Source organism: Neltuma alba, unplaced genomic scaffold (genome assembly GCF_004799145.2).
Source record: "Neltuma alba isolate B1F8T4 unplaced genomic scaffold, ASM479914v2 tig00004826_pilon, whole genome shotgun sequence".
In the NCBI taxonomy this organism is placed as follows: domain Eukaryota; kingdom Viridiplantae; phylum Streptophyta; class Magnoliopsida; order Fabales; family Fabaceae; genus Neltuma; species Neltuma alba.
This window is the reverse complement of record NW_021633871.1, coordinates 59,714-73,968: the sequence shown is the minus strand read 5'-3', so window position 1 is coordinate 73,968 and position 14,255 is coordinate 59,714. Positions and strand designations below refer to the sequence as shown.

Here is a 14,255-nt window from a genome sequence, read left to right as displayed (position 1 = left end):
TTCCTATGGTCAGGTAGATCACATCACACAACGAATATTTAATTACCTTGCTGTGTTGTGTCTAGGCCAGGCACCTAACTCATCATCAATTCTTCATTCAATCCCATCTAATCTCTATCCCTCTTGGTTTACTATCCCTTAGGGGTTTCTACCTCTATTCAAGGATGTGAATAAACCTCAAGTATCTTGTCCTGTTACCTTACCTCTATCAAGATCACATCGATTACTTAAGGTTTAGGTTGCCACTTGGTTCCCCTACTAGGGCACTGACTCATACCCCTGACTGGCTTATTGTACTCTTAGCCACTACCCTCGGGGGGAGTCTCTTAGATTACTTTCTATCATTCCTTACTTCTCCTCTGTATCCATTTCCCCTGGGGAATCACCTCGATCTCTAAACCTTAGTTCGACCAATCCTAATTACCCATCACTTTTCTAAGTAAGGTTTTCTCTCATGCCAGACTTCGCTTGAACCAATACTCTGTTAAACCTTTACCAGAACCTCTATTCTGGTTAAACATTTGCTAGAACCTTTGCTCTAATACCAAAACAAAACATTCTTCCTTTAACCCCCCGGAGTACATGTTTGCATGTTCTATGATTTAAGCGATTCATGAAATAAGCCCATAGATTGAAATTTTACTATTGGTTCTCACGTTACTGTTCACTGGTTAAATTTCAGATTTCTGGCTCAACTTTGAAAAATCATAACTAATTGGAGAAAAATCATATTGAGGTGGTTCAAAATTTTATTTGAAGCTCTTTCAGTTCTCTATAGGAAAAAAATATAAAATTGAACTTAACCTTTGCCAATTCACATAGTTTATTCATTGAAGTTTACTACTTATTTGGTCAAAACTGTACGTTCTAGTTTCTCTGCCATAACTTAACTCTTAGCACACACTTCTATTTAAAGTGATCTATCACTTGTTTTAAACCTCAGGATGTGTACTTTAACCATGCAAAATTTCACGGGTGCCAATACTATCTATTTATCACGGGGAATTCCTCTAATTTTTCTTAAGTCAAAAGTCAACCTCTAGACTTTGACTTTGACTTTTCCTTAGATAATGTATAAATAGGGTTTAAACTCTATTAAAGCCAACTTTTTTGCTTTCTAGGGACAGAATTATTTTTAAAACCTATGATAATTCCACAAGTATTTCCCCTCATTTTCTTCCAATTGTCTGTGGCCTCCCTGTACTTTAAATAGTTTATTTTCAATGATATTCAAAATCAGTCAAAACCTTGGGAATTTCACAAATTCCTTCCAAGGGCATTTTCGTCATTTTTAGCCTCATACGGGCCTCTGGACCCTATTCCTATTTTTCTGGAATTTTTCTGAGGTATTTAGGCCTTAACCTATCATTTCTCATTTTGAGATTTTTTTAGGATTTTCGGGCATAATTTCCATTTTTGCCCTTACCAACTCGAAACTTTGCAAAATTACAATTTTGTCACTGGTTTGGCTTAACCTCATAATTTACCTCATTGAGGCTTCCAACAAAACTTTTGACCTATATTTATCTCTATTTCTCACTATTGCGTCCTGAGACTTCATTCGAGTCTCTAACTTCCTCTTTTCTCAGTCCTAGAAAACTTTCTTTTTGCGATTTAGTCCATAGAAATCCCTTTGTTCTTCTAGGGAATTTCTGGGACTTCTACCAAAAAGGTTCTAGTAATCTGCTTATTTTAGACTAATTATGGTATTTCTGAGCCCAAAATTGGGGATGTAACAAAGGTTGCAGTAAAAAGAGCCATTACAGTTAAAGAAAAATGGGTGCCATATCTAACTAATTCACCCGTCAAGTCATCGTCCAAGCCCGTGCAGGCCATCACACAAGAGAAAAATTGATGATTCATCACATGATGCTGTCTTTTGTTGCTGTTATTTTTTGATGTGGTTCTTATGAACTTATGCTTATGTTGCCTGCTAGTGTCTTTTGTTGAAGTTATCTTTTGATTAGGTGGTCATGAATTCATGCTTCTAGATTATGATTAATACTGTTGGCACTTTAGCGTCATCTATATACTAATGTAGGTGGCGAGTTGTTCTGTTATGAATTTATGTTGTATGTGTCATGAGCTTGTACTATTAAGTTCAAGCATAATATAATATGTTATATGCATGAAATGTTTGTTCCATTTAGATTCCTAACCTTCTTCCCATGTTCACCGCATACAAGGAGTATATATTCCCTCATCCTTGAATTTTGTTTCTACCTACAATTACTGAATTTCCCCAAAAAAATCTCTATATATCTTTCTCTTCGTTTCCTAACATTAAATTTTTTTTTTACAAAAAATATTTTCATAAACTCATAGCTACTTTTGAACAGTGTTAAATAAAAATTCAGGTAAAAGCCTTTTAAATATTTTAATTACAACTAAGGATCATCAATTTTTAATATTTGAAGATAACTAAATCTTTTTATTCGAATTGAAAAATTGAGTCCGTTAGAAATAATTTCAACAAAGTAACATGAGAATAAAGTGCTTAGAGTAGTATTTTCTATATGGTGTTGTTGGTCATGATTGTGCTGATTATTTGGGAGTTGTGAATGAATCATGATGATTAGCTACTTGATTATAGAGCAAGGACATGCTACATAAATATTTTAATATGCTCAACCTGAATATAATATGTTAAAGTTATCATGGGCGTCAATGACTGGATCTGTAGCAAGGTGATGAATTAATTTTGCAAACCATTTTCTCATAGATGTATCTTTTATCGAAAATTATAAGGATCTGTGCGAAGCCTCATATGATGGTAAAATTATAAGATATTTTGATAGCAAGAGTCCTTATAGTAATGGTCAATGTACAAGCCTATTGGACTTATATGAACTAATGGATTTATCTATGGGCACAATTTTTGTCAAGTTTTTAAATATTATATGATTTGACTTGATGTGAACCCTAATCTTTATATTTGCTTTCAGGCTTTTTGTGTCATCTTTTTTATAACAATTCCCACATGCTTTTCCCTTATGATTTTGCATGTATAATCTATATTTGAACTTAGATTCATCAAAATCTAACTCATTTCCTTATTTTTCATTTTGGTTGATAGGTAGGGTTTGGATTCCAAAAATTTTGTTTCCAATTTTAATGCTTCCAAACACATTTTCTCAATCTAGTCCTACACAATTTCATCTTTTAAATTCATTGAAAGCATCAAATTAACATAAATCAAACCCTAGCCTCATGATCATCCTTTGGCTAAAATATATACTCTTACGTCACAAGTTCGAATTCTTTTACAATTCTTGCATAACTACAAATTTCCCATCAATTACTTTAATTCCTAATTCAAATTCCATTCATTCAAGCTATGACTTATACCATTTTGGATAGCATATTATCTTAGGGTTTTTGGCCATCAAACTCCACCAATATTAAATTCAAATCAATCACTAATCAAGACAATTAAACTTTTGAGGGCCTGTTTGGTTTGAGTAAAGGGTGGGGAAGGGGGGAAAGGGTAGGGTGTATTAATTTACATCTTAATTTGAATTACATAATTTAATAAAAATGCAATATTGTTATATTAATATGTGTATTAAATGTAAAACCCTTAACCCACAAAACATTATAAACTTGTCATAAAATTCACTACTATGGTAGAAAAGGAAAGCTGTTACAACAAACTACCATAATAGAAAGAAATTGTATAACTTTAGAAATTAACATTTAAACTCGGTTCAAACTCGAATTTTGATGCATGCTACAAAAATCATTCATTAACAACCACTGGGTCTTCGAGCCTCCGGCCCGGGTAATAAAAGACATCAAAAATCAGCCCATCCAATTAGTTTTCAACCATGTATATCAAAGTTTCACAAAGCACTAGAAATGGCCTCCAGCCAACCAAAATAAGGAGATAACATTCTCTCCAGTTTACAACAAGGCTGGGTAATCAAAATATTTCAAAAGGGATCCTAAATGTGGCAATATACAGCTAGCCATACATATACAAAGGGCTAGAGGCCTAAAGGTAACTAAGCTCAAGCCTCTGCGTCTCTTCCCGACGGCACTCGCCTAGAACCTTCACCTAAAAACATTGTAAACCACGGGGTGAGACAAATGTCCCAGTAACCAACTTTTCCAATTCAAGGTACTACTAAATAGATGCTCGTGAGGTGTCAGGTGGGGCAGTTCACAAGTAATATTATAAATGATAGCCACAACAAGTAATGCAAGTACAATGATGAAATCCCATCAACCATAACCCCTCACTTTGGGGGATTTTCAAAAGCCGAAACTGGCCTATCCCTCACTATGGGGGACGTAAGGAGCCATAAAAAGCCTATCCCTCACTCTAGGGGATGTAGGGAGCCAAAAGGCCTATCCCTCACTATGGGGGACGTAAAGAGCCAACCATCATGCATTAATGGAGGCCTTACCACGTGGTAGTAACAATCAAAACTCTCACCAATTCCCAATTCATGCATCATGCTCAAACCATAATCAAAGAGCAAATAATCATTTCACAATTAACTTCTTTCAGTGACCTATCTTTCACAAGTTACAAATTCAATCAATATCAATTTAAACCCCACAAGACGGTTTTCCTTTTCAATATACAACATATACTTTGAACACAGTTGCTATTCAAAGCACAAAGCATAAATCCACTCACAGTACCACAAAAGCATGTACAAAGGATTGGAAAGTGGTTACCTCTCGAATAACAAACCGACAATATGGCCCCGTGCACCAACAAGGCTCACAACCGGTCTACGCAAGCACACAAACACACAACCACCATGTATTAGCTTTCAACTAATAATGTGGCCAAAACAACACTTGGGGACACAAAATTCCTAACTCCAACCAAACTCTACCCAACTCAAAAGGGTATAACCACCAAGGCAACATTCCAAGGTCATAAAAATCCATTAAAACCTTAATTCCTTTCCAAACATCAATTAAAATTCATAACCTCAAGGACCCACTATAGAAATTCAACACCCAAACATCCCATTTGAACAATTGAAGTCTTAACAACATTCTAAACCGATTAAACATCCAATTTAACCCTCCTTAACATAACCCAAATCACAAAACTCAAAATCAATCTCCACATTGTCATCCTCAATTACAAACCTCCCATTTCCATAAACCCTAATTTCAAAAACTCTAAGTTCTTCAAATCCAAGAAAATTACACCGATTAAATACTTAGACTAACTCAAAGCAATCAATTAAACTCAAAACAATCGGTCAAAAACCTCAATTCCATAACAACCTAGAAAACTCTAGGGTTTCACCATAAATCCTCCGAAATTCCAAGAAAGAAAGTAGATTAGAGGTTAAAATCACTTACTTGAGGTAATGGATCCTTAGAAACGTTCCCTCCAAGCCAAAACACTGAAACCCTAGCAGAGCTTCTCTCTCCTCCTTCAGATTTTCTAATTTTTGCAGAACCAGACCCTCTCGTGACTATATAGATTCGGCACCTTTCGCCGCGACGAACCCATAACTTCGCAGCGGTGAACTAATCCCGAGAGGGATTACTCGCCTGAAAACCTGACTTCGTCGCGGCAAAAGCTTCCCGAGAGGAAACTCTCGCTCGCCCAGAAAACCTTCACCGCGGCATACCCCTACCTTCGCCAGGCGAAATCTTCCCGAGAGGGAAGCCTTGCTCACCTGAGCAACTTCGCCGTGGCCAAACCTGCCTGAAAGACACTCCCCCCTGGAACCCCCGGTTCGCTGCGGCAAACATACCCTGAGAGGGGTCTATTCACCTATTCCTCCAACATACCTCAATTCCAACCCAAACACCAAGATCAACATTAAATCACTAATCTATCCTCAAAATCAACTAAAAAGAGGCTATTAAAACCCGATAAAACTCAGGATGTTACATTAAACAATTAGTACAGTAATCGTTTATTCTAATTAGCATAATAATATATTTTAAATAATCAAATTAACAAATTTACTTTATTTTTTAAAAAAAATTTGTTCTCTTTTGGCTATGCATTTTCTTCCTAGTTTAAAACATATTTCAATTAATAAAATAATATTTTTGTAAAAATTATTTAATTTATGATAATATAATTTTCCATTGTAATAATATTTTATTCTAAATTAATTTTTATTATAATATATTTTTAATTATAATAATTTGGATTTTTATTTATAATTATGTAATTTTTATTTGAAATTATTTTTATAATAATATATTTTTATTTTTTATGGGTATTAATGAAATATATAAAAAGTAAGAGGGTAAAATGATCTAAGATTTTGACTCCACTCCAAAAAATTCAAATTTAGAGGAGAGCTAAAATAGAGAAAGGTTAGTGAGGAGAGGGATGATTTTTACTTCCCTCCCCTCCTAAGTTTCTAACCAAATAAGTGGACGGGCTTATTTTCCCTCCCCTCCCCTCCAACCAAGCAGACCCTCAAAATTTTTTTAACTTATCTTGGATGATTGTTTGAACTTATCTTAGTTTTCATTTTCCTCTTTCTCTTCTCTTTTCCTTTAACTTAAGAGCAATATCTTTCCTCCCCTTACTTTTTTTGGGCCAAATTTCATGCTCTTGAAGGATATTTATAGACAATTTTTGGCTCTTGATTTCCTCATTTTGCCGTTGTGAAACATTAGAATTCCAATGGTCATTTGTCCCATTCATCAAGCCATCTTTTACATGATCATGCCAATTGTTATGGGAGAATAAGATAACTAGCCATGTGTCTATGCATATTTAACATGTGACTTGGGAGATAATATTTTATTCTTTTTCCAAGTTTTGTCCTTGACAAAAGGCATAACTCCAACCTTGTCCTCCTCTCACAAAAATGGCAACAAAATGCTTGAAAAATAGGAGGAAAAATTGTCCCACCAAGCTTTAGGTTATTCCACCGGGTAATTTTACCGTACCAATTAACTTTTTTTTGCATCCTATCTAATCTAGGAGCTTTGAAAACTTATTTCTCTATGCAAATAATTCTCTTTTATTGAGAGGGAATTCACTAATTTTTCTGAAGTCAAAATTCGATATGTAACTCCTTCTATTGGAAAATTTTCAAAATTGGCCTTCTATCGACATAATTCAGGTTTAAATATTTTCAAGGTCAATCTTCTCACTTTCAAGGGTTAGGAATAATTTTACAATCTGCAATAAACTCTCGACTAATTTTTTCCTTATTTTTATCTGAACAATCGAGGCCTCTGTATAATTGAAATAATTCGCTTTGGCTAATATTTTCCTGTTTAGCCGAAAAATAGTCATAATTATAGAAAATTCTTTGATAAATAAGTCTCATTCTGTTTTCATCTTTTGGGTCTCAAATATTTTTCTAGACACTTTACTTTATTTTTCATGGATTTTCAAGAATTTTGGACATAGTTTCTGATACTACCATTCTTTGATCGAAACTTTTCAAAATGATAGTTTGGTCCCTGTTTAAGTTTCACTTAAAAAGTTGTTTCATCTTTGTCTCTACTATTTTGTTTGACTCACAGTCAGTTCTGAATTCCTCATCCCTTAGGTTAAAATTTAGAGGATGTGATAATTTTTCCTTGAAAAATATATATATATATATATATATATATATATGTGAATACTACAAGTGAACCCAAACAAAAATAATTGCCCTTTATACAAGGGCAAATGATACTTTGTTTGCCTCTGTTTTTTTTTTCTTTTAATAAAGAAACAAAGATAAGCATCATAACAATAAAACAAGCTAATGACTTTGCCCCATCACATTATGCATAAAAAATCTTTTATTTATTAGCTTGGTTCCAACAACAATTGTGATTTGTGAAGCGTGCATCTATATTTTGATTTGTGGTTTGTTTTTACATCCAAGAATACCTATACAAATAGGTTCTTGGAGACATTCAATACATGATTCTCTTGCAAACATCTTCATCATACACTAAATAGACAAGTGTATTTTTCACTCTTAATTCACATGCAAAAGTGACTATAACCTCCACTCTATCACCAGGCTTCAAATTAAAAATTAAGTCTTGCCAATTATCTTCATCATTTGGACTAGTTGTTGCATCTTTTTGGTAGAATTTCATGGTGGCCTTTGTATGGTTTGATACCAAGATACCAACAGGATGAGATACAGATGTCATATTGTCTGGAGAAGACAAATAGATTATGCACAGAATCAATCCTTTCAAAGTTTTGCCAACAATTTGAGGAACTTCCAAGAATATTGAAGATCCTTCACCTTTAAAATTCTGCCAAAGAGGATAATTGTCTCCCGGAAGCGAATTAAGTCCAAAACCTCTTTCATTACATCCCTGAATCATAAACATAACAAAGAAGAACTCAATTAACCATTTACACAAAAAGGCATTTACATATATGTATATATATGGGAATTCAAACATAGATGATACAGGATAGCATTCACTCTTAAACATACACTACATTTGGTCCTTAATATAAGAGCTAATTGAAGGGTTCGGTTTAGTTTTAAATATAATTCCTCAATCTACTTCTCTCCAAAATTTATAGCTTTTTCTTGTAAAATATCTCTCTATTGTTTGCAAGGGATTCCCACCAAGAGATGGTTCCAATGTACATTATTAGAAAGGATAGTCTAAAAAATTCAAAACACATTTGTTATAATTAACCAACTTAAATAACTTTTTTAATCTCCTCAAATTGGTTATCTGGCTCTTATATTAAGGTACTATTTGGTATGAGGGAAATGGAGGGGAGGGGAGGGGAAGAAAAATTTTAATAAGCTCTATTTAAAAAATTGGAGAAGTGGAGTTTTGAAATTTTAAGAAAGAGAAGAAGTAATATAAAAGGATAATAAAAATTAATTAAAAAATTTTAACCCACTTTTTTAATTTTTCAAATCGAGCTTATTAAAATTTTTCCTCCTCTCCTCTCTTCTCATTTTTCCTCATACCAAACAAACCCTAAGGATCAGAGGTAGTATATTTTAAACACCAACTAAAATGTATACTTGAACTCCTTTATTGCTTAACTCAAAACAGTCGAGAATGAGGTGTGGAAATTAAATGATTTGGGTAGATCTATTTCCAAATTAATTAGAAGTAAACATTTCTAGATGATGCAGATACTCTACAAGCTAATATTTGAATATGTAGCGTAGTATGCTTTAAAACCTTATGAAACATGCATAAGCTATTCAAAATTACATATATCCTCATGTTGTCTACATATTGGACATTTGACACTATTTTGAAAATGATTGACACTTTCTAGATGCTTTTAAACACTTAAAAGCATAACTAACGTGAATTATTATGCATTTAGACATGCACAGACATTATTATAAGTGCATGCCTCCTGTACCCACACATGATATTAATAAAAGCATGCATTATATTGAACTTTTTAATTTAAACATGTATGAAAAAGGCATTCTTTCAAAACCTAAATAAACTAGGCATGGTGATAGTAGAGAGATGAAGAGAATAAACCTGTGAAATACTCTTTAAAAGTGTGTCAATTACATTGTTGAACTCGCCTACATGAATAATGATGGAACTCATGAATGTTTCTGATCTTTTTTCATGAATTTGCTCATGAAAACCAATCAATGCTGGAGTCCTTTTACGTGGAGCTTGAGATGTTCTTGATACTGCTTTAAATATTTCATGACGTTTGGCAAACAAAGGATGTGAAAGGCACTTGATTAATGATGGCATGATCCCAAATGCTTGAAACAAGGACTTTGAATGATTTCTTGGGGGAATCCATGAAAAAATAAGAGATGGAAATATATCACGCGACAATCCTTCATACCCACATAAAGAAACATATTTCATGTTCTTCAACCTCACTATTGAGTTGGGTACTTGTGTTATGGCAGTTTGATTTGCCACCAAAATCGATAAAGATTCCATTTTTTCAATGTCTTCATCCAACCTTTCAATTTTGGAGCAACCAAAAAGATTGAGAGTTCTCAAAGATTTCAAGTCATACATACTTCTTGGGAGATGCTTCAGACTATTGCAATTTTTTAAATTCAACATAATAAGATGTCTAAGATGTCCAATGGAGGGATGAATCATAGACAAATGTGAACAATCTTTAAGTATCAACTTCTCAAGATGTGGTAATTTGGAAAAGTCAGGTGTTTCTATTAGGCAATGAGAATGACTTAAATTGAGAATTTTCAACCATTCCAACACCTATATGAAAAGAGATTATATCAATATATGTAAATCCTGCTACTAATTTTTAATTGCAAAAGTAAATTACAAATACCTGGCTTTTCTCCCACACTTTTGTGAGATTACTCCACTTTAAGTCAATGGCAACTATCTTTTTCAGATTGAAGTTCGTTGGCAAGTTTTTTAAGGGAAATCTATGCCAACAAAGCCACTTCAATTCTTTTGATAGGTAACAATAATCTCCATTAAGTTGTACATTATCAAATTTGAGTAAACGAAGCATCTTCATCTTCTTAAATGCCTTGGTACTCAAGGATACTGAATTGTTTCTTGGCATGCTTAAAGACAACCCCTCAATCGTTATTGTTCCCTGTGAAATAGGAGAAAAGGGAAAAACAAAAACAATATAATCCATGATCAACAACTCAAGGAATGCATAATGAATGATGAAGAAAAAAGTATTAAGATTTAAATGAGAGAAAATTAGTAAATTGCACAATTAAGTTATTTAGAAACATTCTTACAATGTTGTTTTCCAAGACATTCAACACATCATCATTAAACCATAACCTTGCACGCTTCTCTGGCTCCTTCGGTGCTTGCTCACGAATGATTTCTCTTCCCATATCACGCAGTAGTTCATGCATATCAAGTACATTTTTGTTTCCCAATTGTACAACTTTTATAAGGCTTCGCTCAATTAGGTGGGTGATCCCAATTTCTGCATGAAGCCCACAACCATCTAATACTTGAGTAGCATAGCTTCTTTCCTTCCCGATAAAAAAACAACATATATCAAGGAACAACTCTTTCTCTATTTGGTCACTCAAACCATCATAGCTTAGTTTTAGGATTTCAAATATTTTACCATTTGGAATTTGTTTCAATTTATTCAAAGTGCTTTCCCAGTAAGGTACTTCTCTATCAAACAAATATGAGCCAAGGATTTCAAGAGCAAGTGGCAGCCCTCTACAGTATGATACTACACTTCTTGAAAGTTTGATGAATTTTTTTTTAGGAAACGCTTGCTTAAAAGCATGCCAACTGAAAAGCTCAATGGATTCATAATCTTCCATTCCTCTCACATTAAATACTTTATCCACTTGAAGGATTTGAAGCAAACGTTCATCTCTAGTAGTGATAATTATTCTACTACCTTGACCAAACCATTCACGATTTCCACATAAAACTTTGAGTTGGTCTTCATTATTCACATCATCTAATACAAGAAATACTCTTTTTTTACAAAGACTTTCCTTGATTAGAGTTTCTCCTGTTCCTACATTTGGTAGCTTGATCCTTCTTGTTTTTAAGAGGTTAGAAAGAAGTTGTTCTTGCAAATAAACTTGGCCATTATCTTGCTCCCATACTTTCCTAATATTTGCAAGGAAACTCTTTACCACAAAACTTTGGCCGATTTCATTATAAATAGCTTTAGCCACTGTGGTCTTGCCAATCCCTCCCATCCCCCAAATGCCTATTATGATAGTGTCATTTGATTCACTACTTAGCAATCGAATGATATCTTGCACGCGAGACTCCAAACCCACTGGATGGTGAGCAACAAACATGTATTTGGTGTTGTCTAGGCTCATTGTGATAGTTTCAACAACATTGTCAAGTAACTCAGCCTCAGTTCTGGCAATAACAAGAAATTAGCTGACCAGAATTCTATCAATAATCATTAAAAATTCATGGTAGAAAACCATAATAGCAATAAAATGATAGGCATGTAGAGTCAGCCAAAATAAGAGGCATGAATAATACATTGGAAAAGGACTAATTTTATTTCCAGTTTCATTATTCTTTCCCCATATGGTCTATATCATCACTGTTTAATTAGAATGTCAGTTAATTTTTCTTTTAAGATAACTAGATTATGAGTTCAACTTTTATGACCTAACTATAAAAAAGTTGAGTTAGAGTTTCATATATGGTACATTATTCTAGGCTATATACCATAAATCTTTATGCATATGTAGAATTTATTTTCACTTATCTGGGTACCTATATATAATTTTGTAATTTCATTGTAAATAATAGATAGACATATTTTATATATGAGAAAATCAACAATAAAGTAACTTTAAATGCTTTTTATTAATTAAACAAGTGCTATTATTTTATCCATTCATTTATTAAAAAAAATTTATCATCACACACATGATGACTAATATTAAGGTACGGTTTGGCAAAGAAAAGGAGAAAAGGTGGCTTTTTACAAGCTACCATGACTTTACAGCTTCCTTGCGTTCACATGATATGCTACCTTCGTTGACTTTTGGCCTTCATAAGCTACCTTTGTTAGATACAATTTCTTTTGTTACACTGGGAGGCTTTGAGTGATCCTCAAACTTTACTTACATCTTTCCATGTTTTTATTATCTAATCTTGCTAGCTCCATATAGCTTTGTTAATTAAATACTTTTTCTTGTACAGACTAGGATAGACTAGGAGGCTTTAAGTCTGGAAACTATACTCACACCTTGCTTCATCATTATCACATAAACTAGATTTGGGTGGCGTTGTTATAAATAAGTTTTTTTTTTTTTGCTCTATATTTTTTCAACTATTTTTTAATAAGTAATCTCAAGCTACGCATCTATAGTATACCAGATATTTTGTTCATGAAATATATCAGGATAACATTTTACTTTCATATTTTCTAGATGCCCAAATATTTGAGTCTGAATGCTTCAATATGTTTCCTAATTTTTTTAAAATAACCTCAAGCTACATTATGTTCAAGTGTAAGATAATGAAATGTAATTGTCTAAGCTAGTTTCTCTAGATTTATTAAGGTTCAAATTGGCAGTGGAAGTTTTTACTTAGGAGTATTGGGCTCTTGAAACTTTTTCTCTAGGAACAAATTTTCCCCAAAAGTTTGAAATCATGGCAATATTGCCCTTTATTAAAAATGTTAACAATCAATGTTACTATTTTAACAATCAATGTCAATTTTTTTTATAACAGAAATAATATTGCTATGATTTTAAACTTTTAGACCCAATTTGTTCCTAGAAAAACTTCAGGTACCTAACACTCTTGAGTAAAAATTTTTAAGCAAATTTGCACGTTAACCCTTTATTTAATGTTCATGGGTCATTAATTAGAGGTAGTACGTAAAAGTAGCTTATTAATCATGAATCTATCCATTCTACAAACAATTAACGAATTCAACACATTTATAGAAAAACAAACTTAAAGAATTTGACCATTTCAAATAACAAGTAAAAGAAGACAATAGTACCTGTAGTTTTGCATATCCCACCCTGATAAGTTAGCAGCCTCAACAAGGACTCTCTTCAAATTATTTGTCAATTGCTTGCCTTTACTACTTGAGGATCTTGCTGTAAGCCGTTCCCATGCTTTTCCAAAAGCATTTTGTTGTTTACGAACTTCAAACGGTTGCACATCATAGAATATTGGAAAAACCACTTGATTAGTTGTTCTGTAACACTCCATGATTTTCTCTAATTCTTGTAAGCACCAACTAGAGCCGGCATAATTCTTTGAGAATATAATGATTGAAATTCTTGAACATTCAATTGCCCGTAGCAATGAACCTGAAATATGTTCTCCCCTTGCAATCCCTTCTTCATCCATGAAGACCTCAATTCTTGCTTGTTTCAGAGCAGTATACAAATGAGTAGTAAATGATTTACGAGTATCCTCACCTCTAAAACTTAAGAATACATCATAGATATATGTGACCTTTGGCTCATTTGTAGTGATTCCCCTCCCTATCTCTTGTAGCAAATCATGCACATGAATCTTATCATTGACAAACTTTACAAGGTTACGCTCAATAAGTAATTGCATTTCCCTTTCTAGGGGAAATCTTGAGCCCTTAAACAAATGATGTACAACATCACTTTTGCTCCGACCGACATGAAAGTGTACTACATCAAAAAATAATTTTTTTTCTGAGTAAGGTAAAAAGTCGAGGCTTATTTTAAGCTTATGTTGTATTTGGTCACTTGGACTGTTTTCTAATGTATCCAATACTTTTTGCCACTTTGATTTTGTCTTATTATGCAAAAGAGAGCCTACAACTTCAAGAATCAATGGTAACCCACTACAACAACTAATTATTTTCCATGAAAGATTCACGAAATCAGTTC

General features: G+C 33.3%; 1 protein-coding gene across 1 annotated transcript; it reads right to left on the bottom strand.

Annotated features, from left to right (window-relative positions):
* Nucleotides 1–7,860: 7,860 nt before the first annotated feature.
* LOC114745804 (TMV resistance protein N-like) lies at nt 7,861–13,953 on the bottom strand. Its single transcript, XM_028933968.1, has 4 exons — nt 13,382–13,953; nt 10,656–11,769; nt 10,388–10,501; nt 7,861–8,277 (listed from the first exon to the last, which is right to left on the bottom strand). The coding sequence occupies exons 1-4, from the start codon at nt 13,951–13,953 to the stop codon at nt 7,861–7,863; spliced, it is 2,217 nt and encodes a 738-aa protein (XP_028789801.1).
* Between the last annotated feature and the right edge of the window lie 302 nt (nt 13,954–14,255).

Excerpts from the sequence above, each read along its gene's own strand:
- LOC114745804 (XM_028933968.1), bottom strand. The coding sequence starts at position 13,953 with ATGCAATTACTTATTGAGCGTAACCTTGTAAAGTTTGTCAATGATAAG. Across the intron at positions 11,770-13,381 it reads TGGGATATGCAAAACTACAG|AACTGAGGCTGAGTTACTTG; the intron begins GTACTATTGTCT and ends TGTTATTGCCAG. Across the intron at positions 8,278-10,387 it reads GTTTACTCAAATTTGATAAT|GGATGTAATGAAAGAGGTTT; the intron begins GTACAACTTAAT and ends TTTATGATTCAG.